This window comes from Numenius arquata, chromosome Z (assembly GCF_964106895.1).
Source record: "Numenius arquata chromosome Z, bNumArq3.hap1.1, whole genome shotgun sequence".
Lineage (NCBI taxonomy): Eukaryota > Metazoa > Chordata > Aves > Charadriiformes > Scolopacidae > Numenius > Numenius arquata.
In genome coordinates, this window is record NC_133616.1 from 60,544,493 (window position 1) to 60,572,301 (window position 27,809).

A 27,809-nucleotide genomic window follows, 5' to 3' on the forward strand; every position below is an offset into this window, starting at 1 on the left:
GTAATAGATCATAGTATGTTCTTGGCATTTTTTTCTTACATTGGTTTTGCTTTCTGCTTTTTTTCCTGTACTGTTCTTTTCCCAGTGTGCCCTGTTTTTCTTCCATTTTTTGCTGTGACCTGCTCTTATTTTCCCTTATATAATGGTGACTTCTCACAAAGAAATTCACGTTGCTTCTTGATTATCCATCTATGTCCTATGTACTACATATATATATAGACACTTTATAGAATAATCTAGTGCCAGTGTAGTCACTGGCAATTGTGTTGTACTTATCTTTTTACTTCTTAAACAATCCACTTAATGTTAAGACTTGTTCTGCTTAAATGCTGGTGTGTTTTATTGTATTCAGTTACCTTAATATTAGCATCATTGTATTTTGTGATATTGAAATTCTGGATCCCTTTTTAGAGATGCTAGATTTCTAGCATTTTTTTTTGTTTACAGAATTATTACTTGTACTAATTTTGAAAAAAAAAATACAACATTCAACTAGAAAAAAAGTTAGTAATAAAAAGAACTACAATAGTTGAAAATTCATTTATCTGCTTTTAGTATCCATTTTACATTGCTTAATTGTTAACTAACACTAAATTGAATTAGATTCAATGATTTGGTTTTCATCTTCCACTCTTCTCGTTATCTTTTCTTTAATTAAGAGGTGTTGTTATCTGAGCCATTTGGAACAAGGAAAGACTACAACATTAGTTTTGTAATGAACTCTGACAAACTTCTGTTGAAATATTTTCATTAAATGGAGTTGCTTGTGATTTTTATGAAGCAACAATGCTGTAAATCTCATCTTAACTACATCATTTAGGCTGGGTCTGTAGGAGGATATTCCAGACTTGTAAGTGTCCTACTACATACAATTCAAGGAGAAAAATGTTGTGCATTTTGTCTGGGCAGTGGGCAGAGGGAGCATACCAACAACCCTCTCCACTCTTCCTCTCAAATAGAATGTAGATCTGCTATGAAAATCTGCTAGAAGACTGACCACACATAACAAAACTGTTACATAACATAACTCCACTGATAACAAGTATTTTTCTTTTCTTTTTTTTTCCTAGCACTCACACCTTTTGTTATTTAGTAAGGATAACTCATTTTCAAAGTACCTTCCCAAATAGTGGTAGTCCTACTTTTTTGGGGGGGGTTGCAATCAGTTCATAAGGCTTTCCCTGCTCCTCTTTCATCCTCGTGTTCTTCCCCTGCTCCAGCATAGGGACCCTCCCATGGGATACAGTCTTCAGGACCTTCTCCGATGTGGATCCTTCCCATGGGCTGCAGTTCTTCACAAACTGCTCCATTGTGGATCCTTTTCTAGGGTTCATAGAATCATAGAATTGTCTAGGTTGGAAGGGACCTTTAAGATCATCTAGACCAACCATCAACCTAACTCTGATTAAAAAAAAAAAAAAAGAAAACCATACAAAACCCACCGCACACATCACTACACCATGTCACGAAGCACCATGTGAACCCCTCTTTTGAATACCTCCAGGGATGGTGCCTCAAGCACCTCCCTGGGCAGCCCGTTCCAATGCTTAATAACCCTTTCAGTTGAAAAATTTTTCCTAATATCCGATCTGAACCTCCCCTGGCACAGCTTGAGGCCATTTCCTCTTGTCCTATTGCCTGTGACTTGGGAGAAGAGACCGACCCCCACCTCTCTACACCCTCCTCTCAGGTAGTTGTAGGGAGCAAGAAGGTCTCCTCTCAGCCTCCTTTTCTCCAGGCTGAACAACCCCAGCTCCAGTCCTTCAGGAATAGACTGTTCCAGTGTGGGTCCCCCATGGGCTGCAGCTCCTGCCAGGAGCCTACGCCAGTGCAGGCTCTTCAGGAACTGCAACTTCTTTCAGGGTATGTCCACCTGCTGTGGTTTGGGGTTTTCTAAAGGCTGCAGGGTGGATATCTGCTCCAATATGGTCCTCCACGGACTGCAGGGGGACAACCTTCTTCACCAGGGTCTTCTCCATGGGCTGCAGAGGAATCTCTTTTCCAGCACCTGGATCACCTCCTCCCCCTCCCTGCAGAGTTGTTTCTCTCACATTTTTCTCACTCCTCTCTCGGCTGCGGTGGAGTGTTTTTTACCCTTTCTTAAACATGTTACCACAGAAGCACCACCGGCATTGCTGATGGGCTCACCTTTGGGCAGCAGCAGGTCCAACTTGGAGCTTGGTGAAAATGGCTCTGTCTGGCGTCAGGGCAGCTTCTGGTGTCTTCTCACAGAAGCCACCCGTGCAGGCCCCGCTACCAAAACCTTGGCATGTAAATACATACACCATATTTAGAAAGTTCTACACTTTTTGACTGAAAGAAATAATGCTTTGCTCTTGTGAGTATATACCTTGTACACAGGGAATTCAGGGAGCCTGATTTGAAGTCCTTTTTAGTGAAGGAACATGCAATGAATTTAATTCATAGTTCATATGTAACGTGTAATTGAACTTAAAAATTTTAAATGATCTTTCATTTGCTTTATCCTTAGAGGCTAATCCTAACTCTATAAAACATTCTTCCTTTAGTATTTTCTATTTTTGCATAACAAAGGGAAAACAAAGGGCACTTCAGTGAACCTTTATCCTTATTACGTTGTGCCGCTGATAGTGATCTGGATATTAAAATGAAAGTGGAGGTTTCTCATGTGTTTTCCCTTTTAAGCAAGTAATTAGTATCATTCAACTTGTTCATTTTTTTGGAATATGAAATTAGCAGTTTGTTAAGATGTCGTCTTTCAATGAAAAATGTTGATCTTCCTTGACAAGAGAATTTTACCTGTTTTGATACCTGGTCAAAGCAGAAGGGTTACAAGGTGATTTTTTTGTGAATAAAATGCTTTTCAAATGCAATTAAAATGCAGAATACGAGAACTAACACATACTCTCTCTCTGGTCTTTGGACTTCTGAAAAATATCTGTGACTCCCACAAGAAGAAAAGGAGGCTTTGTGTTTCACTCTTTTAATAGGGAGTGTTTCAGGCAGTTTCATGAGTTTGTTTCACAATTATAAAAGATTTTATTATCAATTTAGTAATGATTATTGAGTTAACAAATTGTGACCATTCTTCTAAAGGATGATGGGAGGAGGAGGGGAGGGAGGTGGAAGATTAATAGCCTTTAATTCTTAGACTTCCAAAAAAGGCAGGCAACTTTCCTGATGTTTGGCTACAGGGTTTTCTACTCTGTGGATGTGCAAGAATAAAAAATCAGGTTATAAAAGTGAATTTCTGCTTGAAATCTTGTAATATTTTAGCAATGCAAGTACATGTATATTAATATGAGCATGAAAGGATATTGGGTGGTGCTTTGCTTACATATTTCTATTCTATCAAAAGAAGTACAGTTCCTCCTTCTCAAATAAGTTTATATCTAGTAGTTTGCAGTACGGTGATGGAGAAAATGGGTAAAAATCTTACTTTGAATTTTGTATCACATTCTGAAAATCTTAGCTTAGAATTCTGAAATTTATTTAAGTTCCCAGGATTTCCAAGAAAATTAGTTTTATTTTGGTCTGAAACACACCAGCATGTATTTCTAGATTTTGTAGTATTAGATTTCCTTCTTTTCAGGTATTTGTCTCATATCTGAGTGTGTGTCGTTTTGGGGAGTGGTATTTGTCATATTTACTTTGGAAAAGGGGAGAAAATGTAACCGGGGACGTGGTAATAGGACAGCTCTACTTTGTTGGCAGAGGCAAGTCTTAAGAAAAACCTGCTTGGTATGGTCACATTCTGAAGTAGCAGTTAAACCTTTTTGCATCTTTTTTTATTACACCTTTTTTTTTCTATTTTCAGTGGCTTTTCGCTGCTTAGAAAATTAAATATTCTAGAAGGTGATCTGACAAAGTCAGGTCTGCTTAGGCTTTGAAGTTTGCCCCTTTCGGTTGTCTTGGAGGCACTGAGGACAGCAGCTGTGGGCAGACATGGGGACCTGGGTTGACAGTGACTCTGACACCTTGACTTGTACTTCTTTTTGCTTCTCCAGGTTCTTGTGTTTTATCTCATGCATTTCCTGGTGCTCACAAAAGAATTCTGAGGCTGGTTTTAATTTCTATTTATTGTATAAATTAGTAGAGGATAATAAACTTGGTTTTTGCCTAACTCTCCTGAAAATAATGTTCTTCCTTTGCACAAACACATCTTATAAACTGAATTCTTACATCCTTCTGTTTCTGAGTTCCATGACTGCTATTGCTACATGAGTTGCCAACTAAGTATGATTCAAATGTTTCCTTTATTGTTCAGTGAAGAGGGTTTGCTTATGGCTTGGGGTGGGGGGTTTGTGATACCTTTGCGATTGTCACTTTTTATAGGACTTAGGAACCTGCAAGTCACGTTGTGAACCTGATCTCCAAAAGGGAGAGGAAGAGTGTAAATGACAATTCTTCATCCTCTTTCATTCCTGTATGAAACTTCAATTAATTTCAAAAGCAAGCTGTCTAGTAGGTAAAACACTTTGTACCTGCTGAATTGACAGAGCATTGGAAGGATTTTGCTTTATTGGTTTTTCTTGGTACGGATAGCCTGTCTTCAGATAGTGAGTAGAACTTACTTTCCCCGTAGGAAACCCATAAAAAATGATTCATTTAACAAAGAGCACATAAATGGTCAACAGGTCGGTGAAATTCCTCAAGATAAGTTTAGATATTCAGGTATTCAGCCTTTCTTTCAAATTATGTTTCCCTTATATCTTTTTAGTCACTGCTTAATACGAATTTTCATTTAATGCTTCTAGTCAAATAGGAAAGAAATACACATTGTCCAATTTCAGTATATTTGGAAAGCATGCAAAGAGTAAATCCATTTAGAAAGCATCCAATTTCATTGCTGTAATACACAGAAGAAAATTCAAGTCACCGTTCTTTATTCAGTGTATAATTACTGTGGTGCTTCCTCTGATGGAGTGCATAATAGGTTTCTTATCATCATGAAATATTTCTTTTAAAAATATGCACTGTGCTTATGCTCAGCAGAACAAATTTTAGAGAAGGTTGTTCTTAAAAACAAAAATAGGGGGAGTGATATTCCTCTTTTTTTCCTTGGGTATCCATACCTGAAAAATTTCACTGAATTTCACTGAATTTTTAGAGTTGGAAGGGACCACAGAGATCATCCAGTCCAACTCCCCTGCTGAAGCAGGATTGCCCAGAGCATGTTAGAGCATGTTACTCAGGACTGCATCCAGGCGGGTCTTGAAAATCTCCAAAGAAGGGGACTCCACAACCTCCCTGGGCAGCCTCTTCCAGGGCTCTGTCACCCTCACCGTGAAGAAGTTTTTTCTCATATTTGAGTGGAACCTCGTATGTTCCAACTTGTGCCCGTTGCCCCTCATCCTCTCACTGGCAACCACTGAAAAGAGTCTGGCTCCCTCCTCCTTCAACCCACCCTTCAGATACTTATAAGCATTGATAAGGTCTCCCCTCAGCCTTCTCTTCTCCAGGCTAAAGAGTCCCAGCTCTCTCAGCCTTTCTTCATAAGGGAGACGCTCCAATCCTTGAATCATCTTCGTTGCCCTTCGCTGGACTGTTTCCAGTAGTTCCCTTCCCTCTTGAGTTGGGGAGCCCAGAACTGGATGCGGTATTCCAGTTGTGGCCTCACCAGTGCAGAGTAGAGGGGGAGAATGACTTCCCTCAACCTACTAGCCGCACTCTTCCCTATGCAGCCCAGGATTCCGTTGGCCTTCCTGGCCACAAGAGCACACTGCTTGCTCATTGTCATTTTGCTGTCTACCAGGACCCCCAGATCTTTCTCTTCAGAACTTGACTCCAGCAGGTCCACGCCTAACCTGTATTGGTGCCTGACATTCTTCTTCCCCAGGTGCAGGACCCTACACTTTTCCCTGTTGAACCTCATGAGGTTCTTCCTTGCCCAGCTCTCCAGCCTGTCCAGGTCTCGCTGGATGGCAGCACGGCCCTCTGGGGTGTCAGCCACCCCTCCCAGTTTGGTATCATCAGCAAACTTGCTAAGGATACACTCTGTCCCCTCGTCCAGGTCACTGATGAATATGTTGAACAGGACTGGACCAGGTATTGACCCCTGGGGGACACCACTGGTTACAGGCCTCCAGCTTGAACCTGCTCCATTAATCATTACCCTTTGGGTCCTGTCACACAGCCAGTTCTCAATCCACCTCACCATCCCTTCATCTAGCCCACACTTCCTTAGTTTTCCAATGAGGATGCTATGGGAGACTGTGTCAAAGTAGTCTGCTGAAGTCAAGGTAGATGACATCTGCTGCCCTCCCCTCATCCAACCAACCAGTTATAGCATCGTAGAAAGCTATCAGATTGGTTGAACATGATTTACCCTTGGTAAACCCATGTTGCCCACTTCCAATAACCCCGCGCTCTTCAACTTGTTTGGAGATGACATCTAGAATGAGTCTCTCCATTACCTTCCCAGGGTTGGAGGTGAGACTAACTGGTCTGTAGTTCCCAGGGTCCTCTTTCTTGCCCTTTTTGAAGACTGGAGTGATGTTGGCTGAATGAAGAAAAGAAGGCATTCAGCAACTCTGCTTTCTCCGTGTCTTCCACCACTAGGGTGCCCATCTCATTCATCAGTGGGCCCACATTATCCCTAATCTTCCTTTTACTGTTTACATACCAAAAAAACCCCTTTTTGTTATTCTTAACTGTAGTGGCCAAGATGAGCTCAGCTTGAGCCTTGGCCCTTCTAATTTTCCCCCTGCATATCTTCAGCACTTCCTGGTATTTCTCCTTGCCTGCCAGGCCCCTTTTCCAAAGATCATAAACCTTCTTTTTGTTCCTGAGCTCCAGCCAAAGCTCTCTATTTAGCCAAGCTGGTCTTCTTCCCTTCCTGCTTGTTTTTTGGGATTTGGGTATGGCTCTTTCCTGGGCTTTTAAGAGTGCCTCCTTGAAGTACGACCAGCCTTTGCCCTTCAGGACTGTCTCCCAAGGGACACTTTCAACCATGCTCCTGAAGAGGCCAAAGTCTGCCCTTCGGAAGTCCAAGGTGGCAGTTTTGCTGGCCCCCCCACCTTGCTTCAGCAAGAATTGAAAATTGTATCTTTTCATGATCACTCTGTCCAAGATGACCTCCAATGTTTACATCCCCCACAAGACCTTCTGAGTTAACTATCAGCAGGTCCAGTAGGGCACTTTCCCTAGTCGGTTCCCTCACCAGCTGCGTTAGGAAGTTGTCTTCCATGCACTCCAAGAATCTCCAAGACTGTTGCCTCTCTGCTGTGTTATATTTCCAGCAGATGTCTGGGAAGTTGGAGTCCCCCATGAGTACAAGGGGGACTGATTGTGAGGCCTCTGCCAGCTGCTTATAGAATATTTCATCAGCCTTTATATCCTGGTTTGGGGGTCTATAACAAACTCCCACCACGATGTCTGCCTTATTGGTTTTCCCCTTGATTCTTAGCCATAGACACTCAACACTGTCATCATGCATATTGCTAAGTTCTAGGTATACAATACTGCTCTTAACATAAAGGGCCACCCCACCACCTCTCTTTCCTTGCCTGTCCCTTCTGAAAAGTTGGTAACCATCAATCACAGCACTCCAGTTATGCGAGTCCTCCCACCACGTTTCTGTGATGGCAACTAGGTCATAGTTTTCTTGCTGTACGATGGCCTCCAGCTCCTCCTGTTTGTTGCCCATGCTGTGTGCATTCATGTAGATGTACTTCAGCTGGGCTAATTGTTCCACTATTTTTCTGGGAGGGCAAGCACTAATTCCCACCTGTCCCACCTGTCCCATCTTATCACTACTCATGTCTTCACTGCCACATGTGTCTTTCTCTCCCACATCAACTGCTGCAACAGGTTGCAAGGCCTTGCTGGCACCTTTACCTACTAGCACTGGCACGCTACTCCCGGGCACCACTTTAGTAACCCTGGTTCCAACCCCGTCCCCCTTCAAATCTAGTTTAAAGCTCTCTCAATGAGCCCTGCTAATTCTTGTCCCAGTATCCTTTTTCCCCTTTGGGTTAGGCTTCCCCCACCTGCTGCCAGCATGCCTGGTGAGCTGTAGGTCTGCCCGTGATCAAAGAATCCAATGTCCTGCCATTTACACCAGTCTTTTAGCCATGAGTTTATCTGTTGATTCTTCCTATTTATCCCTTCATCCATCCCTGTGACTGGTGGGATAGAAGAGAACACCACTTGTGCTCCTGATCCCTTGACCAGTCGTCCCAGCACTCTGAAGTCCCTTTTCATTGCCTTTAGGCTTCTGGTGGCTACCTCATCGTTGCCCACTTGAAATATGAGTAGTGGGTAATAATCTGAGGGCTGAACCAGGGAGTGAATTTCCCTCTGTATATCCTTAATCCTGGCCCCAGGGAGGCAGGTGACTTCCCTGTGGGACGGGTCTGGTCTGCAGATTGGGCCCTCTGTTCCACTCAGAAGGGAGTCACCTATTACAATCACCTTTCTTTTTTTCTTAGTTGATGAGGTCCTGAGGCATGGGAGTGGGTTACTAGTCCTGGGTGACTCACTGGGTAGATCGTCCTCTTTGTTCTCATTTACCTCGTCCCCAAAATCTAGAACTCCAAACCTATTATGCAGATGTAACTGGGAAGGTGAGGGAGGCTGTTGGGGGTTCCGCTTGCCTCTCCGAGGGAGGACCAGCCTCCATTCCCCCCTTTCTGTTAAGTCCCCTCTCTCTGCCTGGTGACAGGGTGGGAGGGGATCATCTACCTTTCTTAGAGCCTCTTCTTGCTGCCTTTGCCTCAGGGGACGGCTCCACCAGTCTATTTCACTTTCACATTCTCTAATGCTTCTTAACCTTTCCACCTCTTCTCTTAGTTCCACCACCTACCTGAGCAGGTCGTTTATCTGCTCACATCGCACACAATGGGTGTCTCTGGGTCCCTGAGGTACCACAGCCAGGCTCAGGGATTCGGTGCAGCCAGGGCCCTGCACGGACGCATCTTTGCGTGGGAGTTCGGTCTGAGTTCCCACATTATTCTTCACAGGGGCTTTGGGGCGTTTCATTGCCATTTTCTCACTTGAGCCTGAACGGACCATTCACCCTCAGAGTCTCCCTCTTTGTCCTGTGCACGAGCCCCCGCTCCGCCCCCTCACTCACGCTGAAAAGTATGTCTGACTAGCCGCTTTTAAATGTGCCGTGGCTTGCCCGGCACATTCCCGCGTGAGGTTCCTGCCTCCTTTCTTACTCTCCGCTCTCCCTCGGCTTCTCCGTCTCCAGGAAGCCCCCTCTCCATCTTAGTCTAGCTCAGGATTTAAAGACCTCGGTGCTCTCTGCTGCCGCTCTCCGCGTGGTCTGTCCAACAACTGATTGCTGCTTCGGTAGCGGAAAATGCTTCGGTAGCAGAAGATACAAATTTGTAAAATTTGAATTAAACCAAGAGGCAAACTATTCTTGACAGCTTAGAATTCTCGTTTTCAAAAAAGCATCTTCAATATTACACCAAATCCAGCGTGGATTGCTGCCAAAAGAGGGGCTTCCTTTCCAGGCCCAGCTGGATGCTCACGCCATTTCTGTTGTCGTAGAAGTACAGCAGCTGCCTGCTGGCACATTGACCAGTTTATCTGATGGAAAATTAACATATTGCTAGGGTAGGCAATGGGGGAGGGCATCAGATTCCTGAACCAATGCAGGGCAAGAGGAGGAGGAAAATACAAGGCAGTCAACAATTGCAATGGGTTTGGTATATGGTGAAAATTTATCTTTAACTCTTTTTGGAGGAACAGTCCAATGAAGTCTAGTTTGAAGCAGCTTATGGAATCACAGAACTGCCTAGGTTGGAAGGGACCGTTCAGATCATCTAGTCCAACTGTCAACGTAACACTGACAGAAACGGTCACTGAACCATATCACTTAGCACTTCGTCTGCCTGTCTTTTAAATACCTCCAGGGATGACAATTCTACCACTTCCCTGGGCACCCTGTTCCAATGCTTGATAACCCTTTCAAAATTTTGTAAAAATTTTTCCTAATATCCAATCTAAACCTTCCCTGGTGCAACTTGAGGCCATTTCCTCTTGTTCTATTACCTGTTCCTTGGGAGAAGAGACCAACCCCCGCCTCTCTACAACCTCCTTTCAGGTAGTTGTAGAGACAGATAAGGTCTCCCCTTAAAGCCTCCCTTTCTCTGGGCTGAACAACCCCAGGTCCCTCAGTTGCTCCTCATAAGACTTAATCTCCAGACCCTTCACCTGCTTCAATGCCCTTCTCTGGACCCACTCCAGCACTTCAATGTCTTTTTTGTAGTGAGGTGCCCAAAACTGGACAGACTACTCGAGGTGGGGTCTCACCAGTGCCGAGTACAGGGGGATGATCACTTCCCAAGTCCTACTCACCACCCTGTTTCTGATACAAACCAGGATGTTGTTGGCCTTCTTGGCCACTTGGGCATGCTGCTGTGTTCAGCCAACAGTCGATCAACATCCCCAGGTCCTTTTCTGCTGGGCAGCTCTCCAGCTACTCTGCCCCAAGCCTGTAGCTCTGCATGGGGTTTTTGTGACCCAAGGGCAGGACCTGGCACTTGGCCTTGTGGAACCTCATACCGCTGGCCTTGGCCCATCCATCCAGCCTGTCCAGATCCCTCTGCAAAGCCTTTCTATCCTCAAGCAGATTGACACTTCCACCCAACTTGGTGTCATCTGCAGACTTATTAAGGGTGCACTCAATCCCATCATCCAGATAATTGATAAAGATATTAAAGGGAACTGGCCCGAGTACCAAGCCTTGGGGAGCACCACTCGTGACTGACCACCATCTGGATTTAAATCCTTCACCACTACTCTCTGGGCCCAGCCAACCACCCAGTTTTTTTACCCAGCAAAGCAAATTCCCGTCCAAGTCAGGAGCAGCCAGTTTCTCCAGGAGAATGCTGTGGGAAACAGTATCAAAGGCTTTATTAAAGTCCAGGTAAACAGCTCTAGTCTGTCATCTTTGTGGCCCCTTCCTTGGAATCTCTACTATGTCTGTGTCTCTGTTTCACTGGGAAGCCCAGCATGGGACACAATACTCCCGGTGTAGCCTCACAAGTGCTGAGTATAAGGGAAGGATCACCTCCCGTTACCTGCTTACAATACTTTGGCTGCGTTAGTCAAAGATACTATTAGCTGCTTTTGCAGCAAAGGCACATTGCTGGCTCGTGTTCAGCCTGGTGTTTATGAGGACCCCCAAGGCCTTGTCTGCTAAGCTGCTTTCCAGCTGGGTGGCCACCAGCGTGTACTGGCGGCTGGGGTTGTTACTCCCCAGGTGCAGGATTTTGGAATTTCTTCCCCTTGTTGAACTTCAAGATGTTGCTGTCAGCCCGTTTCTTCAGCTTGTCTCTCTGGGGGGGCAGCACAACCCTCTGGTGTGTCAGCCACTCCTCCCAGTCTGGTATCATCAGCATTGTACATTTGTGCTTCTGGTAATTGATCTACCGATCCCTAGATATCTTAACTGTTTTGTGGGATGTTTTTTATTGATTTTTGAGGCTCAAAAGGTTGTCTGATTTGACAGATTCTTGCCAAATGCTGTTAGTATGCGTCTTTGACCGAAGTGTCATAAGTGGCTGAATTTAGTGCATTAATGAATCCCTAACCTGATCCCAAAACATATTTATTTTCCTGTGCTGGTAGAATCAAAGTGCTTCAACTTGAAGTCCTAGCTGCAGTTCATTTGTTGAACTGGCTATTGTTCATATACCCAATCGTTGGCTTAAAGTTTTGTCTAAGTTGAAACATGAACTCCCTGCTCTAGCTAAAGACAGAACTTAAGTAATCCTTGCTGAATTCTATGTTTCCAATGCCTAAGGCACAAGAACAGATTCAGCCTCAAAAAATTGCCACCTGTGGTAGAGTTTCATATCAATCCCCATTAGCTTTCACCATCTTTTTTTTTTTTTGTCTTTGATGGTACTGATGGTTGAAGGTGAGGTTTCTGCTTCTGGCTTGTTCACTTGGTACTGTATATAAAATATTCTAGTGACGTAAATGAAAACAAGAAATTACTATAATGCACATCATGAACTTGTGATTAATACAGAGCTTTCTTTGGAAATTGATCATTTAATTGCTATTATTTTAAAATACTGTTTAATTTTAATAACATCGCATGGAAATAGTGTTACTTTATTTTGTGTAGTATTTTGAATTGTGCTTTGAATTCTAGCTACTTGGCCACATTTTTTACTTTTTTTTTTTTTTTTTTTTTCACTCAGCCTATTCAGTAACATATCTTGTTGCCAGTTGCTCTTGGCTGTTTTGTTTTTCTTCACTCCCTTGTTTTATATCATTGTTTTTTGCTATGTCTGGGTGGGGCATGTGGGATAAAATAACATGCTTACATTGCCCAATCTAATTTTCATCTCCCTTTCTCTCCAGGCTTTGTCTTTTTTACTTCACTTCTTCTGTTCCCTTGGGATCTCTTACCCCAAATTGAAAGCAAAAGAGTGGTATCAAGATGTCCGCATAATGAATCTAAGTAACTGTGTAATCTTATTATTTAATCTCTCTACTTTTTTCCCTTGTTGTTCCTTGTAGTATGGTATTCTTGTATGTTACATCATATCTATAATTGTATAGAGATTTCCTCAGGATAGTGCTGCCTTTTTTTTTTATTCTTTTCTTCTTTTCTCCCAAATACAAAATTTGGTTGTGCAGGGGTCTAATCATAAGTACCAGGTGCATTAAACTTTTATCCATTTCATATCCATCCAGCTGATGAAACTGTAGTTAAAAACCAAGCTTGTGGATTAAATTGTCTCATTTTTTAAGTAGAATGTACAGATGTTAGGCATACATGTATTGATCGCACTACAGATTTAATTTCTTTGTTTTTTTTAGATAATTCCAGGTTATTATTTTTTCTCCCCTCTTGCGCTCCTCCTAAAAGCCATGAATTGTCACAGATACTCCTCTGTAACATTAATAACAGAATCATCATAGAATGGTTTGGGCTGGAAGGCACCTTAAAGATCATTTAGTTCAACCCCCCTGCTATGGGCAGGGACGCCTTCCACTAGACCAGGTTGCTAAAAGCCTCATCCAACCTGGCCTTGAACACTTCCAGGATGAGGCATCCACAGTTTCTTTGGGCAGCCTGTTCCAGCGTCTCACCACCCCCACAGTAAAGAATTTCTTCCTAATATCTAATCTAAATCTATCCTCCTTTCAGTTTAAAACCATAACCCGTCATCCTATCACTACATTCCCTGGTAAAGAGTCCCTCCCCATCTTTCCATATAGGCTCCCCTTTAGGTACTGGAAGGCTGCTATAAGGTCTCCCCAGAGCCTTCTCTTCTCTAAGCTGAACAACCCCAACTCTTGCAGCCTGTCTTCATAGGAGAGGTGCTCCAACAGGTCCATGTCCTTCTTGTGCTTGGGACTCAAGAGCTGGATGCAGTACTCCAGGTGAGATCTCACCAGAGTGGAGTAGAAGGGCAGAATCACCTCCCTTGACCTGCTGGCCATGCTTCTTTTCTTGCAGCCCAGGTTGGCTTTCTGGGCTGCCAGTGCACATTGCAGGCTTACGTTGAGCTTGTCATCAACACACACCCCCCAAGTCCTTCTCCTCAGGGCTGCTCTCAATGCATTCTCCACCTAGCCTGTATTTGTGCTTGGGATTGCCCCAACCGATGTGCAGGACCTTGCACTTGGCCTTGTTGAACTTCATGAAGTTTGCATGGGCCCACCTCTCGAGCCTGTCCAGGTCCCTCTGGATGGCGTCCCTTTCCTCCAGTGTGTTGAGCACACCACACAGCTTGGTGTTGTTAGCAAACTTGCTGAGGGTGCGCTCAATCGCAATGTCGATGTCATCAACAAATATGTTAAACCTCACCGGTCCCAATACCGACCCCTGAGGAGTGCCACTTGTCACTGGTCTCCACTTGGACAACAAGCCGTTGATGGTGACTCTTGAGTGTGACCATCCAGCCAATGCCTTATCCACCAAGTGGTCCATCCATCAGATCCATGCCGGTCCGATTTAGAGACAAAGATATTGTGCAGAACATTGCCTAATGCTTTGCACAAGTCCAGGTAGATGATGTCAGTTGCTCTTCCCTCATCTACCAGTGCTGTAACACTGTCATAGAAGGCCACCACATTTGTCAGGTGTGACTTACCCTTGGTGAAGCCATGTTTGCTGTCACTGATCACCTCCTGATTTTCCATGTGCCTTAGCAGAGTTTCCAGGAGGATCTGTTTCATGAACTTGCCAGGCACAGGGTGAGGCTGATTGGCCTCTAGTTCCCTGGGTCTTCCTTTTGTCCCTTAAGGTGTGTTTTGGTGATTTTCACTATTACCATCCTTAATTCTGCAGCAAGAATCAAAAGCTACTGTAAAGAAACCCTCATACTTCGATGAGGAGGGACTATTAATGATCAAGTTTCTTAGCAACTTTTTTTTATGAATTCATATACCGGGTAGATGTTTGTAACAGACTTGGTATCATCAATCTCAGACTTCTTGAAGCTGGCAAAACTGAAGCATTTGGTTTTATTCCTAGTCACTGGAAAATATCTTTTCAGATTCCAAAAAATTACATCAGAACATTGTAATTCTGTGTATGTTACAATCCAGTGTATTCCTCCTGCGTCTGCTCTTCAGAGTTCTTGTTTGTCAAGTGTATTTATAGTATGAGCTGAAAATAAAGGCATAATTTCTTGGGTAATACAAATTTTAAAGTGCTAGAACTGCCAGCTATGTGGTATACAAAGATGATGAAAGCTACTGTTGCATAATTATACTTTAAAGAGTAAAAGTAATGAAGTGTTCTGTTCTTATAGTTGTTTTAACTTTTTGTGAAGCATATCACACTTGTCTTTTTTTTTTTTTTACATTATTTTTCATTTTTATCATAGTACAGCTTTTCATAGTTCACTAGTGAAGACAATTTAGATCACAGAAGTAAAGACATGAAAATTTGCATAAAAAAGAAGAATTAGGCTTGTGTGGTTGATTGCATGGATGATTTTGGACAGCTTTGGCCTTTGGCATGCTTTTGACGAGCTGAAAGCTAAGATGAAGTCTATTTTTAGTTGCTTGTGACTGAATCTTTTGTGTCATCCTTCAATGAAGAACATGTGCAAGTCTAATGATGATTAATGTAATCAGGTTTTTTAATCTTACAAATAGTTCAGTGCAAATCTAGTGTAGCTGCTAAACAAGATGCAAGTGGCTAGCATGGCTTCTTAGTCTATGCATAAGCACTTCTGCTTCATACGAGGCCTTTTCGGTACATGTGCCGTGAGATGAAAGTGATTTTTCATAAATCACATGAATTTTAATGGTGTTTCCTGTCAGAATCCTTTTCTACTTCATCCTTATAGCGATATTTTCACTTTGTCTTCCAGGGCCTGGGAGATAGTTGGTTTGGACTGTTTTTTTCCTATTAATATTTGTCTTAAAACAAAATTACTCTATAATACATTTTAAAGATTTTGATTTTATTATGACTTGAAATTTTTCTTCTGCCAGAATTGGAATGCTCAATAAAAATACTAGTATATGTCTTCAGTAACACACAGTCTGATTTGCTAGCATACTTATAAAAAAACTTTAGAATTTGAAATTAAAATGTCACATCAACTAAAATGGGGAAGAACAATTAAAGCAAGGAGGAGAGTAATGGTTTATGTTCATACAACCTCAGTATATGAAAGGATAAAAAACTATTCAACTAATATAAAGCAGTCTGAATAGTTCTTGTTGCAGTATTAAAAAAAAACAAATCGTATTAGTTTTCTGAAATGGATATTACAAGTTACTAAAGTACATAAGAAACAGATAAATGACATAGTGGTGTATTACAAGTTGTATTGAAAGTATTTTCCCAGCCTGCAATATGGGCAGAAATATTTAGTGATAGGTGATAAAATTTACAAACCTTGATTCTTGCCATGTCAGTGTTTGGATTTTTTTCGCTGCATGTAGAACACATTATGCTAGTGTTTGTAGGTGTATTTCAATACTCCATGGTTTGCCTTTTGCGTATTGAGGGGTTTTTTATATTTCTTCCTATCGTGTAAAATGTGTTTGAGAGTGTGTTTTGGTGAGGGGTCTGGAGCACAAGTCTTACGAGGAGAGGCTGAGGGAGCTGGGGTTGTTCAGTCTGGGGAAGAGGAGACTGAGGGGAGACCTTATCGCTCTCTACAACTACCTGAAAGGAGGGTGTAGAGAGGCGGGGGTCGGTCTCTTCTCCCAAGTTACAGATGATAGGACAAGGGGTAATGGCCTCAAGTTACGCCAGGGGAAGTTCAGGTTAGATATTAGGAAATATTTCTTTACTGAAAGGGTTATCAGGCATTGAAATGGGCTGCCCAAGGAGATGGTTGAGGCACCATCCCTGGAGGTATTCAAGAGAGGAGTTGACATGGTGCTCGGGGATATGGATTAGTGTTGGGTGGTGTGGTGGTGTGTGTGTGGGTTGTGTGTGGTGTGGTGGTGTGTGTGTGGTGGTTTTTTTTGTTTGTTTTTTTTTTTTTTTCATTGGGTGGACTAGATGATCTTAAAGGGTCCCTTCCAACCTAGGTGATTCTGTGATTCTGTGATTCTGTTTTGGATATCAGTATGAAACGTGTCAGTTTCTGACCCTGTATGGATGGGAGGGGAGTAAAAGGGGGAATCAACAGACTTGGTGCAATCTTCACTGGGTTGGGCTAAAGCTTGTAAAAGAACTTACTAATGTATTAAAATGCCTCAACAGGGATTTGCTGAGAACTAATGCTGTAATGTGTTAGTCATCCTTTATCTGCTTCTATTTTTGCAGGTTCTGAAGGATGACTGACGCTGGTTTCTGCGATGCCACTTGGAGTCTCTGGCACTGTGGATTGATAAGTAACATGCAGATTTAACTGCACAACCTGGGGAGAGAGCATCAGGAGTGCTACTTCTTTTCAGCTCCTTAAGTGGACAGAAGTACAGTGTCATCTATCTGCAAGGGAAGATTCTTCAACAGATTTTTACAGCTAATAATAAAGACAACATAGCATCATCCACCTTCCTGATTTACAGCACATCACCTTCCAAGACAGATGGTCTGTCAGAAGCTGGAGGATGCCCGCAGAGCACATAATAATGAAGTAGTGAATTGATACTGCTGCTGCTGCCGCCTAATTGTCAGGATCACAGCTGATAGAACTGCACTGCCCTTTTTCTGCTTGCTTAATCAGGCCAGAAACAGCAGGGTGGACATGGCTGGCCTCGTTAACAACCTGCTAATGCTGTGTCTTGTTTTTCAAAACATCTGTTTGGGTTTCAGAAGCCCACTTTCTGTCTTCAAGAGGTGGGTTATACAGGGAGACCTTATATATTGAATGCATGCTGTCACTTATGATATTACGGAAGTATGAAAAAGCGTGTCCTAGATAAAAATGTGCATGGTATTTGTTCAGTTTTGCTCACTTGCTCTGAATTGTCTTTCTGCAATTTTGAAATGGCACTCTTGCCATATTGAAGACTCTTGTTTTATCCAGATGTTGCTCTATAAAATGTGAGGTTAGGATGATAAAATAACAATAGAAGTTTTTAGATAACACCACAGGTGTATTTGAGACTACACAGGGAGTAAATATATTGCAGCTGCTCTGGTAAGCTTGCATTATAAAATAATGTTTTAACGAGAAAGGAGTAACTAGCTTAAAATCCTGGGAAACTTGGGGGGAGGTTGAATGCAACATTGCGTAGGTAAACTCTAATGTGATGTGGACAAGAGAATTGTCCTCTTAGCTCTCCAAAAAGGTATTTTACTGTTTTTGAGGTATATTGGCCACTGTAGTTACCATGCCACTTCTATATTTTTTTATATATATATATGAATATACATATTCAAAATTTTATCAGTGTTGCATCATGTTTCAGATGTCTTACCATTCAGTTCCTTACAGTGATCTACTTTTTTTTTTTTTTTACAATTAGTTTATATATTACATTCGATACAGACTTTGATATTCACATGAAGTTGTAAAGCTTTCTGTTTTACTTCACTGCTTATAAGAGGAGTTGCTATAAATGTCATGGTGTTGGAATTAAAAATTTCCCCTTTACACATTATTTAAATTTAATCTGTACTGAATTATACATTAAACACATAGCCTTTTAAAAGTCCCAAACTGTCGTGAATGATTAACAGCACCTTACATTTTCTAGTGAATTAATTCTCTGTACATCCATGTACCTCGGACAATTATTTAGATGCGATGACAGTTTATGTTTTCAGCTAGTGTTTTCCAAACTTGTCTTCTGATTCAAACTGCTTCAGTAACTGCTTGATAAGTAAGATGTTTTCCTCAGCTCATGTAATGAAATTTCCGTACAACTCCTCAGCATTGTCAAACTTCCATACTAGTTCTGAAGACCCTTCTTTTTAGAAAGACATAACAAAAATCAATATTTTAAAAAATCTTTCCTCTTTGTTTTTAAGGTATAAAGATACTACCAGATCTCTTTCCACTGAATGCCTTGGGAGCGACCGGCCAGTGATTTCACTTGGTCTTTCAGATTTTGCACTGGACATTCGCATGCCTGGGGTGACGCCTAAGCAGGTGAGAAAAATGCAGTTTTTTCTTTTTGCTGCTTACTCATTTTTTTTATAAGGTAGGAAAATAAGGCCTTGCCTACAATATCACTCACATAAAATGAACAAAAGAACGAGGGTAACTTTTATAGATATATATATGTCCAGAGAAAAGTAGGAAAAAGAAGAATAATCTCAAATGAGAGAAAAATCTTTTAATCTGATTAATTTTATTTTTTAAAAAGTTAGTTTCATAAACTGAATTGCTGAATTTTATTAAAACAAGGAATATGAGTTTTATTAAAGTGAAGTATCTCCAGCTGTGCTAGTAAGTATATACATCTATTTAGAGTTGCAGTTTACACCATGTCTCAGATGATGCCTCAGTGAATTTAGTTACATTAAATTGAACATTGCTGCAACTTTGGCAAGCTGAGAGAAAACAACCAAAAAGCTTTTTATAAGGGTAATGCTTTTGACCCAGTACTTTAAACCCTTAAAACCCAGGAAAGCTACTATACACAAGTGATCACGGTATACTCTTTCAGGTTTTAAGTTGGTTATCTTCTACTGAGCTAAGTGAGTAAAAATGAAGACAATAATTAAGATCTTTAACATTAGCATTTTTAAGATTAATATAAAAGTCTGAGATTCTACTGTTATTTTCACATGTAGTGTCATTAAGCAAGATGAACAATGATAAATAGGGAGGTATTGCAGCGAAGCTACGCAGGGAATTATACATGTCATTAAAAGACCCTATGTCTCTTTTAGAGGGCTGCAGGTGCTTGGATAGAGCAGGATGTTGTGCTGCAGTAGATGATGACTCATTGTTGCAGATAGCACTTTCAAAAAATACTGAAGGGAAAATGAGGTTTTCAGCTATTGGGGAGCACCCCTCTGGAACATGTAATTTAGAGCAAGTGGTGTCATTCCAGTGAGTGCAAAACAGAAATACAGTATAATACTAGATCTTATTTGTCTACAGCAAAATATTAAACTTCTCATTCAGAAAGAGTGAAAACTACTCTCAGTTCATCCAGGTCCACATTTGTAATTACATTTTATTGATTTTACCTGAGGAGCCATTAGTTGAAAAGCTAGGAAACACCTATGAAGGGGTCAGTCACTTCAGGTTTCTATTAAAAAAACCTGAAAACCAAAACCCAACACCAACCAAAAAAAAGCTGTGATAGTTAACAGAGAGGATATAATGCTTTTCACATTCATGTGTACCTATAGCCAACAGCCTTTATGTACACAGTAGACTGAAATGCTAACAGTCTTGTGTAGATTTGGGGAAAAGATGGGGGGAAGACAGCAACAGAAAGCAGCTTGCCAAGTTAACTGTTAAAATGGTAGATGAAAATAATAGTTAGCCTTCTGTATTTTTAAGTCTAGCTTTTATTTTCCTCTCAGTCTCACCTGCCCCTGTTTCCCTTCCTCCTTCCACACTGTTCCACGCTATCTGTACAGGAAACTTGGTTCCCATTTAGACAAGATAAACACCGACATACTCAGCAAAAAGGCTATCTTTTGTTTTCTTGCAGTTCACAGAAGGAGATAACCAACAGCTTTGTAGTTCTAGTGCCATTAACTCATTTTTGTGGCAGAAAGAACATGGAAGGGAAGAATCCTACGTAGAGAGGAAATTCTTCTGTAATGGCTTCCTTCTAGCTCACTATCTTCTTCATGTACCTCTTGGCCCCAGTTACATCTGTGTGTGTATCTGTGGGCAGATGTATTTAGTGACCATATATTTGCTGTGCGTTCAAGCTGTCCATACTGATGCCTTTATAAGAGCATAAGTTGGAAGTTGGACTTAGCGATCCTTATGGGTCCCTTCCAATTCAAGATACAGGCTTCTGCTTTCAGGGTCTGTCATGAAAGATGAAAAAATAAACTGAAGAGCAAGAGGGAAATTGGAATTGCTAAAATGCTTTATTAAGAGCTTTCTGGAGGTATCACTATTTTGGTTATGACTAATTGCAGTTCCTGAGTTCTCAAGCATAACAATTTGTGTGGGACAGGTGGGAAAAGCAAAAAAAAAAAAACCCAAGGAGGAAGAGCAGAAGTTATTGTAGAAGATGTGAATGAGTTAAATTCTAAAGAAGAGAAGATCATCTTTAGAGAAACACCAGTATGTTCTGTGCTAGATCTTTTTTGTTGTGCATTTTTGTGAAAAGGAAGTGTTATTTCAACTGGATTGTTACGAATTCTGAATTCAATTTTTGGCCGCAGGTTAGTACCTCCAGAAGACTTCACAAACTGAATTCTTCTGGCCTCTTTCGGTGGTGTGCGCACATGACAGTCACATTTCTTATCTAGAGTCACAGCTAGCTAACAGAAAGATGTCTAATGGAACCAACTACTTCTTTGTTTATAGTTTATGACCAGCGTGACTTGCAGTAGATGTACAATCAGAAGGCTAGTGTAACATAAGAATTGTTCTGGAAGGGCTGGAGTCATTGGTTGTTTAGTCAAAAATGCCTCCCAGCTGGAAAAAGAAAGCAAACTTCTGAAATAGTACTGCTGCTGAGTTGAGTTCTTCCATGGCATCACTGTAGGCAATTGTATTAAATTTTATTTTCCAAGTTCCTTGATACTCCAGCTTCCCAGATTATTATTGTTGAAAACAAACACTGAAAAAAAAATCTGTTTGGATTCCAAGAAGTCTAACCATCTGCATGTATTCGCTGAAATTGAGATGAATTTTTGATACTATGAGTAAGGTTGTACCTAGATTATATGCATTGACCTTGTTTTGGAGTGATTGCTGTAGGAATCATTGAATTCTCTTAGTGTAGGAGCGTAAAACTACCATACAGCTTAAACTCCGTAAAATGTATACCTGGTTCATGGAGGAAATATGTACACATTTCCAAACAGGAGAAGGAGGGAAAAGAAACCCCAAATGATTTTGTACCACCTGCTTAGGTAGCAACTTTTAATGGTGGAGGTGGTGGTATAATTCTTGGTGGAATGATTTGCAAGTGGCTGGAGCAATGTTTAACATATGTCCTTGCATTTGTAGGTTAGTTGCATAAAATTCAATTCATGTGTATATTGTGTTGTCAAGGCTGTGTGAAAGATTGCCAGAAGTCTTGCATTTTTTTCCAGTGAGTTACTAGACTTGTAGTGACTCTGGGGGCTTAGGGGTGGGGAGTAGGAGTGCCTTACATTCTGTAGCTGCAGCAGCCCCATGGTTGAATCATTGAGAACCGAGCCCGTACACAGCAACCATGCAGATCTGCCCCCGGGTTGTGCGTTCTTTCTGCACAAGTACCAAATGTGAACATTCATGTGAAACTGTTCCGAGCACTCCTTATGAACAGTGTCGCTGAACTGTACATTCAGCAATGCAAATCTGGAAGTCAGTGAGGTAGAATAGTTCTCCAGCTCGGCTAACAGATGTGGTTTATACTTGTCAGTGCTTTTGAACAGTACCACCTCTCATAAGTGGGGCAAACAATATCTGCAGTGCTTAAATACTGTGTTTCTTTCTTAATAATTATTCTAATTGCATAGTAGGGAAAAACGCAGCTAATATATCGCATGAAGAGTCATTTTGGTGTGCTGCTGAAGGGTGCAGGACAACTAAGAGCTGTGGAGAGGAAGAGTGAAGGGCTTTTTCAGTTCTGAGGGAAAAATTCTGTAATCATTCTTTGTACTTAATTATAATAAAATTATTCTTCTGCACAGTAAATTAATAGTAAGTTAGGACTTATTATTTAAATAGGAAGCCGTATGTTTTATCTTCCAAGAAGAGATGGGATCAGCTAATTTTGAAAACTCCAAATTTCAGATACAAAACCCAACATTGTTAAGCAAATTGAAGGCTATTTTGTGAAAGCACTATTAAGAATGTAGGGGAAACATGTTTTCTCTGCTGGTAACACAGTTTTGCTGCTGTGAACACCTGTGTTTGCTACAAATCGAGTAAGAAATAATGATAAAAAATTATAGTGCAATTAAAACTGTATCTCAAGTAATTTTACTCATAAATAATTGTTTGGGTTTTTTAATTAATTACTACTATGTTTGACGCTGAACAAACTTTTCATTGGTAAATTAATTTTAGTACAGCATTGGCTGAATTCTTAAATGTACACTTGAAACTTCATAAATATTGCTAAAGGCACAAAAATGTGGCAAAAGATGTTATTTGGTGGGATATTGTTAGACTGGACAGGTTGTGGGTAGAGGGGTTCTTCTGTAATGGATTTTGCAAGTCTTTTTTTTGGAAACTGCCTACCCTGAGCTTCTACCAGCAGGTCAGCAGTGACCCGTAATCTTGTAATACCTACATATTCAATTTTGTAACTTTAGGTTATCTGTTTGAAGTCTTTAGTTAAAATTTTCTTCTCATATCCAGTTTATTTGGGTATACCATACCAGATAAAACTACAATGAGAAGGAAATTTGATCATTCACATACCCATAAATTACTGGCATCTCTTTCTTTACTATTGCTACAACAGTCAAGTTAAGATCTTGACCTAAGGTCCCCCAAGACTTTCTCTGACTCTGGAGAAAGTTGTTTGAGTGACTTGGTTATTACTTAGGGTGAAGTTCTGTAAAAAGTAGAATTCAGTTACTTATATGAATCTGGATGCTGGCACAGTGAGTATCAATACCAGAGAGTTATGATAAGTCATGTAATTATTAGTCAGTAATGGCCCTTATTAATAATAAAGACTCTTCCTTTAAAGAACAGATGGCAGGGAAAAATGTGGAGCTTTTCTCTTCCCCTCTCCCCAGTATGCTTTCAAAAGGCAGCACTTTAAAACTTCCATTTCTCCTGCCTTTTCACTTTTTTTGGAAACATCTGAATTGATGGGGTTGTGCATGGTGAAGCAGTCTCAGTTCCCCATTCCCGCTTGTTTGTTACGCAAGCTGAAGTCTACATAATTTTCTTCTGAAGATGGATCAAATATGCACGCTAATGCTCACAGACCTACTTATGGTGAAGTAGAGTAAACAGGACAGAATTATTGTGGATTCTGCAGTGTGCCTTTTATAATGCTTTAGTGTCAGGATGTTCCTGCTCTTCTTGTGTTTGAAGTCTGGAACATTGACAATTGTAGATAAGCGACCAGAGTCTGTTTTGTTGAAGCCAATAGCTCTTTTTTCATTTGCTTATTTTGTCTTATTAGCTAAATACAACCTGGCTTGTACGTCAGAAACAAAATTGAAAGCCCTTGTGACTATGCCAGGACGAGTTTTCATGCCAGTAATGTTAAAGACTTCAGAATGACTACATTGATTGACTGCATTATCCATTTGGCCAAGCGATCTCTTCTCTGACTATACCTAATAGGGGTTATTTATGGAAAGACTCTAAGAGGTAGGATAGGAGAGCAGTAATGCAAAAACTAAAACATACCCTCCCGCTTTACAGTAATAATGGGAGGTTACTGGTTTGGAGTTTCAGTCCAGACTATCACATTTAATAGACAGTGATAGTTCTTTGTGTCATGAGTTTGTCAAATAAATTTTAACCCATAGATAATGGAATATTTTTTTTTTCAAACAGGCTTCTTTCATTTTAAGAAGTTATTGGAAGCATTTTGAAAAGGGTTGTATTTCAGGGTAATTTTGTGGATTTGTTTCCTGATCTCTCTGCTTTTGAAAAATACATTTTCATAGGGAAGGAGATATTTTCTGTAAAAACAATGTAGATAGTAGGATGGAGCAGTAGGAAGGGATAAGGGGTATGAAACCAGACCATGAGTAGTATGGAATTTTAACAATTCAGTGTTTTGCCTGTACTGATCATCTGTAGGCTTGTCATGTTAAAGTAAATGCTGGCCAGGATCTCTTGTTAATGAAATGGAGTTGCTTCATATTACTTTGGAGGACAATCTGAAGATGACTAATGGAAGGCAATACAAACAATAACAAACAGATGGAAAGTAAAAAACTTTGAATATTTGCTTTCTTCTCCCTGCCCCCCTGTCTCCATCCCTGTTTCCTCTCCAGTGTAGTGGGTCTCATTAACATTTTCGTGTTGTGTTTTTTTTTTTCTTTTTCCTGTTCTTTTTGCTCTTTTTTAGATTAAAATCCTAAAGGCACATCAGATTACCTAAGAGCATGTCTCTAAACTATACAATATAGAGTACATTGGTATTGTAGAGAGATGACAAAGAACATGGAAGGAAAATGTTCAACTGTAACAGTTACTACTTGTAGATGTATTATAACACTGAGTCAGAAAGGCACAACTGAGTGCTGCAACAGCTCAGATAAATAAGTAGCATAATTTCGGTTGGACTAGATGATCTTAAAAGGTCCCTTCCAACCTAGGTGATTCTGTGATTCTGTGATAATACCATTTTAATACATCTATAATTTCCAGTTAACAGTCTTTGATTAAAAAAAGGAAGCCAAAAATATTAGTACATCTAGACTTCTAATAATCTTTGTAGATGTTACTACACAAGTTATAAAGTCTCAGCTGTTTCTTCCATGATAAGTCATAATACTCTGTTCTTAACTAAGTTAATTCTTAATTGGGTAAATGATACTTTAAAAAAAAAAACAACATGTCGTCCTTATTTTAAATCCACACTGTTTCTAAAACCAATTTGTATTTAAAGACAAAGAATCTGTTTATTTCTACTACAACGTGAAGCATTGTTGCCATTGACTTTCAAAGTTTGTGTATAAGGTTCTAATTGAAGTTTTTCTTAAAAAAAAAAAAAAGTCTGCTGAATCTAGGTTAATTAGAAAAGGTAGAATATTCCCTTTTCTATTTGTAGAAGTCTCTAGTATTTTCATTCTAGAAATGCATATAACCAGCGTACACAAAGGCATTCACGTGAGTTTTATCAGCTGACCTGTGTTTATCCTTCCTATCTGCTAGCAAAATCACCAAAAATGGTTTCTTATCTGTGTAGATCACTGCTTTGTGTAATGACATATTGTTATCACCATTGTACCTGTTCTTTCTTCTCAGTCTTACTTAATTGTTTACACCTATTTGCAGTGTCTTTTAAATTAGGTTTGAAGTTTCTCATAGCAGGAATTCTGTCTTCATCTTAGCACATTCTTGTGAAAGCATAGAAGCATAGTTCTTGTGAATGTGAAAGTCCTGTCAGATTTTGAGTTCATGGGTGTAGTGAAATTGCAGTAGCTTACATCTTTCCTTTCTTAAACAGCCTGAGAAGCTGGGGAAAAAAAAAAGGTTTAAAATAGTTAATAGTATAGCTATTAACCTAATAGCCACACTGCTGACTTTATAGCCTAATCTCTGTTACATGTAAATAAACCATGGCAATGAATTTATTTCTTACAATAGTAATCTAGATATCCTACATCATCTTTGCCCAAATATCTCAGTAAAGCAGGTGGTGTTTTTTTCTAGGTGGTGCTTTTGTAGGACCTGCCCTTCATCTAGCTGCCAAAGATGAGACTGACTTCATTTTTTGTTAGTGTAGTTCACATGCATTGTGCTATTCCAATTATTTACTTACTTTTTCTGGTGTACAAAGAGCCTTCTTTTTAATAGGACTGGCATATTTAGCTTTTACTGTTCTCAAGGACTTTGTTTTATATATTTTAAGTTCTTTCATAGATATCCAAGGTGCTTGTAGATGGAAAACATGGATTTTTTTTTTGTGAATGTTGCTCTAAATTTACTGTGTTTGCATTTTAATTGGTTCCTATTTTAATCCAGGAATACGCCCAGTGCTTAATGCTGAGCATTTTATACCAAAAGTCTTTTAGGCAACAGAGGCAACCATAGCATCATGAAGAGGGCATCCTTGATAATTTTTCTGCCGGAGTGCTCACTGTATCTTGTGAAGATTGTTCATGCAATTGCTCCAGGAAAATGTTAGTCCTTTGCAGTGCTTAAGCAAGAAAATCACATATCACAGAATCTTCATGGTTGGAAGGGACATTTGAGATCATCGAGTCCAACCATACTCACACAAAAAACCCCCCAAAAATCTCAGGCACTAGAGCATGCCCTGAAGTGCCATGTCTACACGTTTCTTAAATACCTCCAGGGATGGTGACTCCACCACCTCCCTGGGCAGGCTGTTCCAGTGCCTGATCACTCTCTCAGTAAAGTAATTCTTCCTAATACCTAATCTAAACCTCCCCTGCCACAACTTTACACCATTTCCTCTGGCCCTATCATTATTCCCTTGGGAGAAGAGGCCAACACGCACCTCTCTACAACCTCCTTTCAGGGAGTTGTAGAGGGCAATGGGGTCCCCCCTCAGCCTCCTCTTCTCCAGACTAAACATGCCCAGTTCCCTCAGCCTCTCCTCATATGACTTGTTCTCCCCACCCCTCACCAGCTTGGTGGCTCTCCTCTGGACACAGTCCAGCAGCTCAATGTCCTTCCTGTAGTGAGGGGCCAAATTATCAAATTGTTTCTTCTTTAATTAATTCTGTTCTTCTTCTTTGTTTAAAAGGACTTATGCTGTTAGTTAGAATGCCCAAAGAAGAATATTGTCATTAATCATAATAGAATCAGGTGCATAAATCGAAAATAAATGTATTTCTATGATTGCTGCTGCAATCACACAGTGTTTTTACACTTTTTGGTCCAGTTATATAAATCTTGGAATAGGGTGAAATACTGTTATAGGTAGCTGTGAAGTCATAGAATCATAGGATATCTCAAGTTGGAAGAGACCCATAAGCACAGTCAAGTCCAACTCTGTGTTCTTTGCAGGGCTACCTAAAACTAAACCATATGACTAAGTGGTTTTCCACGTGCTCCTTGGACTCTGGCAGGCTTGGTGCTTTGACCACTTCCTTGGAGAGCCTGTTCCAGGGACCAACCGCCCTCTCAGTGAAGATCCTTTTCCTAATGTCCAATCTGAACTTCCCCTGGTGCAGCTTCATTGAATTTTCCCGTGTCCTGTCACTGGTCACCAGAGAGAGGAGATCAGCGCCCCCACCTCCACCCAAGTGCCATTGATTCTTAGATTTTAGTAAGTTTATAAATACTGAGAAATTAGTGCATACCAACACAATGAATCAGAAGCTTAATAATTCTTTTCACTTCATGTAGCACACCCATTGATTCATGCTGTTTATATGGACATCTGGAGGGTACTGTTACCCCTTCAAATTTTTAGTGGGTGGGGAGGGGACAGTGTTAACCACTACAAATAAATTCACTCCTAAGTCTTATAAATACAGTATTTTTATATATTAGTTTGTTCAATATTCCCACATTCATCTTCAGAAAGTGTAGAGAATTTTGATGCTTTGTTTCTATTCTTTTCATTTTAAAAATTCCCAACTTAAAAGTAATTTCTGTTCTTTTCTCTTTTAATAGTCCGATACCTACCTCTGCATGTCAGTACCCTTGCCAGTGGATGATGAAGCCTATGTAGGTGAGTAT

General features: G+C 40.6%; 1 protein-coding gene across 7 annotated transcripts in view; it reads left to right on the forward strand.

Annotated features, from left to right (window-relative positions):
• The first annotated feature begins 16,696 nt into the window (after positions 1-16,696).
• Positions 16,697-27,809, forward strand: part of PAM (peptidylglycine alpha-amidating monooxygenase) — a 78,594-nt gene continuing 67,481 nt past the window's right edge. For 6 of the 7 annotated variants that reach the window (XM_074166311.1, XM_074166312.1, XM_074166313.1 and 3 more), the window contains exons 1-3: positions 17,121-17,212; positions 18,350-18,470; positions 27,744-27,801. In XM_074166311.1, the coding sequence (XP_074022412.1) occupies positions 17,121-17,212; positions 18,350-18,470; positions 27,744-27,801 (271 nt within the window). Of the gene's footprint in view, positions 17,213-18,349; positions 18,471-27,743; positions 27,802-27,809 lie in introns of all 7 variants that reach the window. The other variant, XM_074166316.1, reaches the window with a different exon arrangement.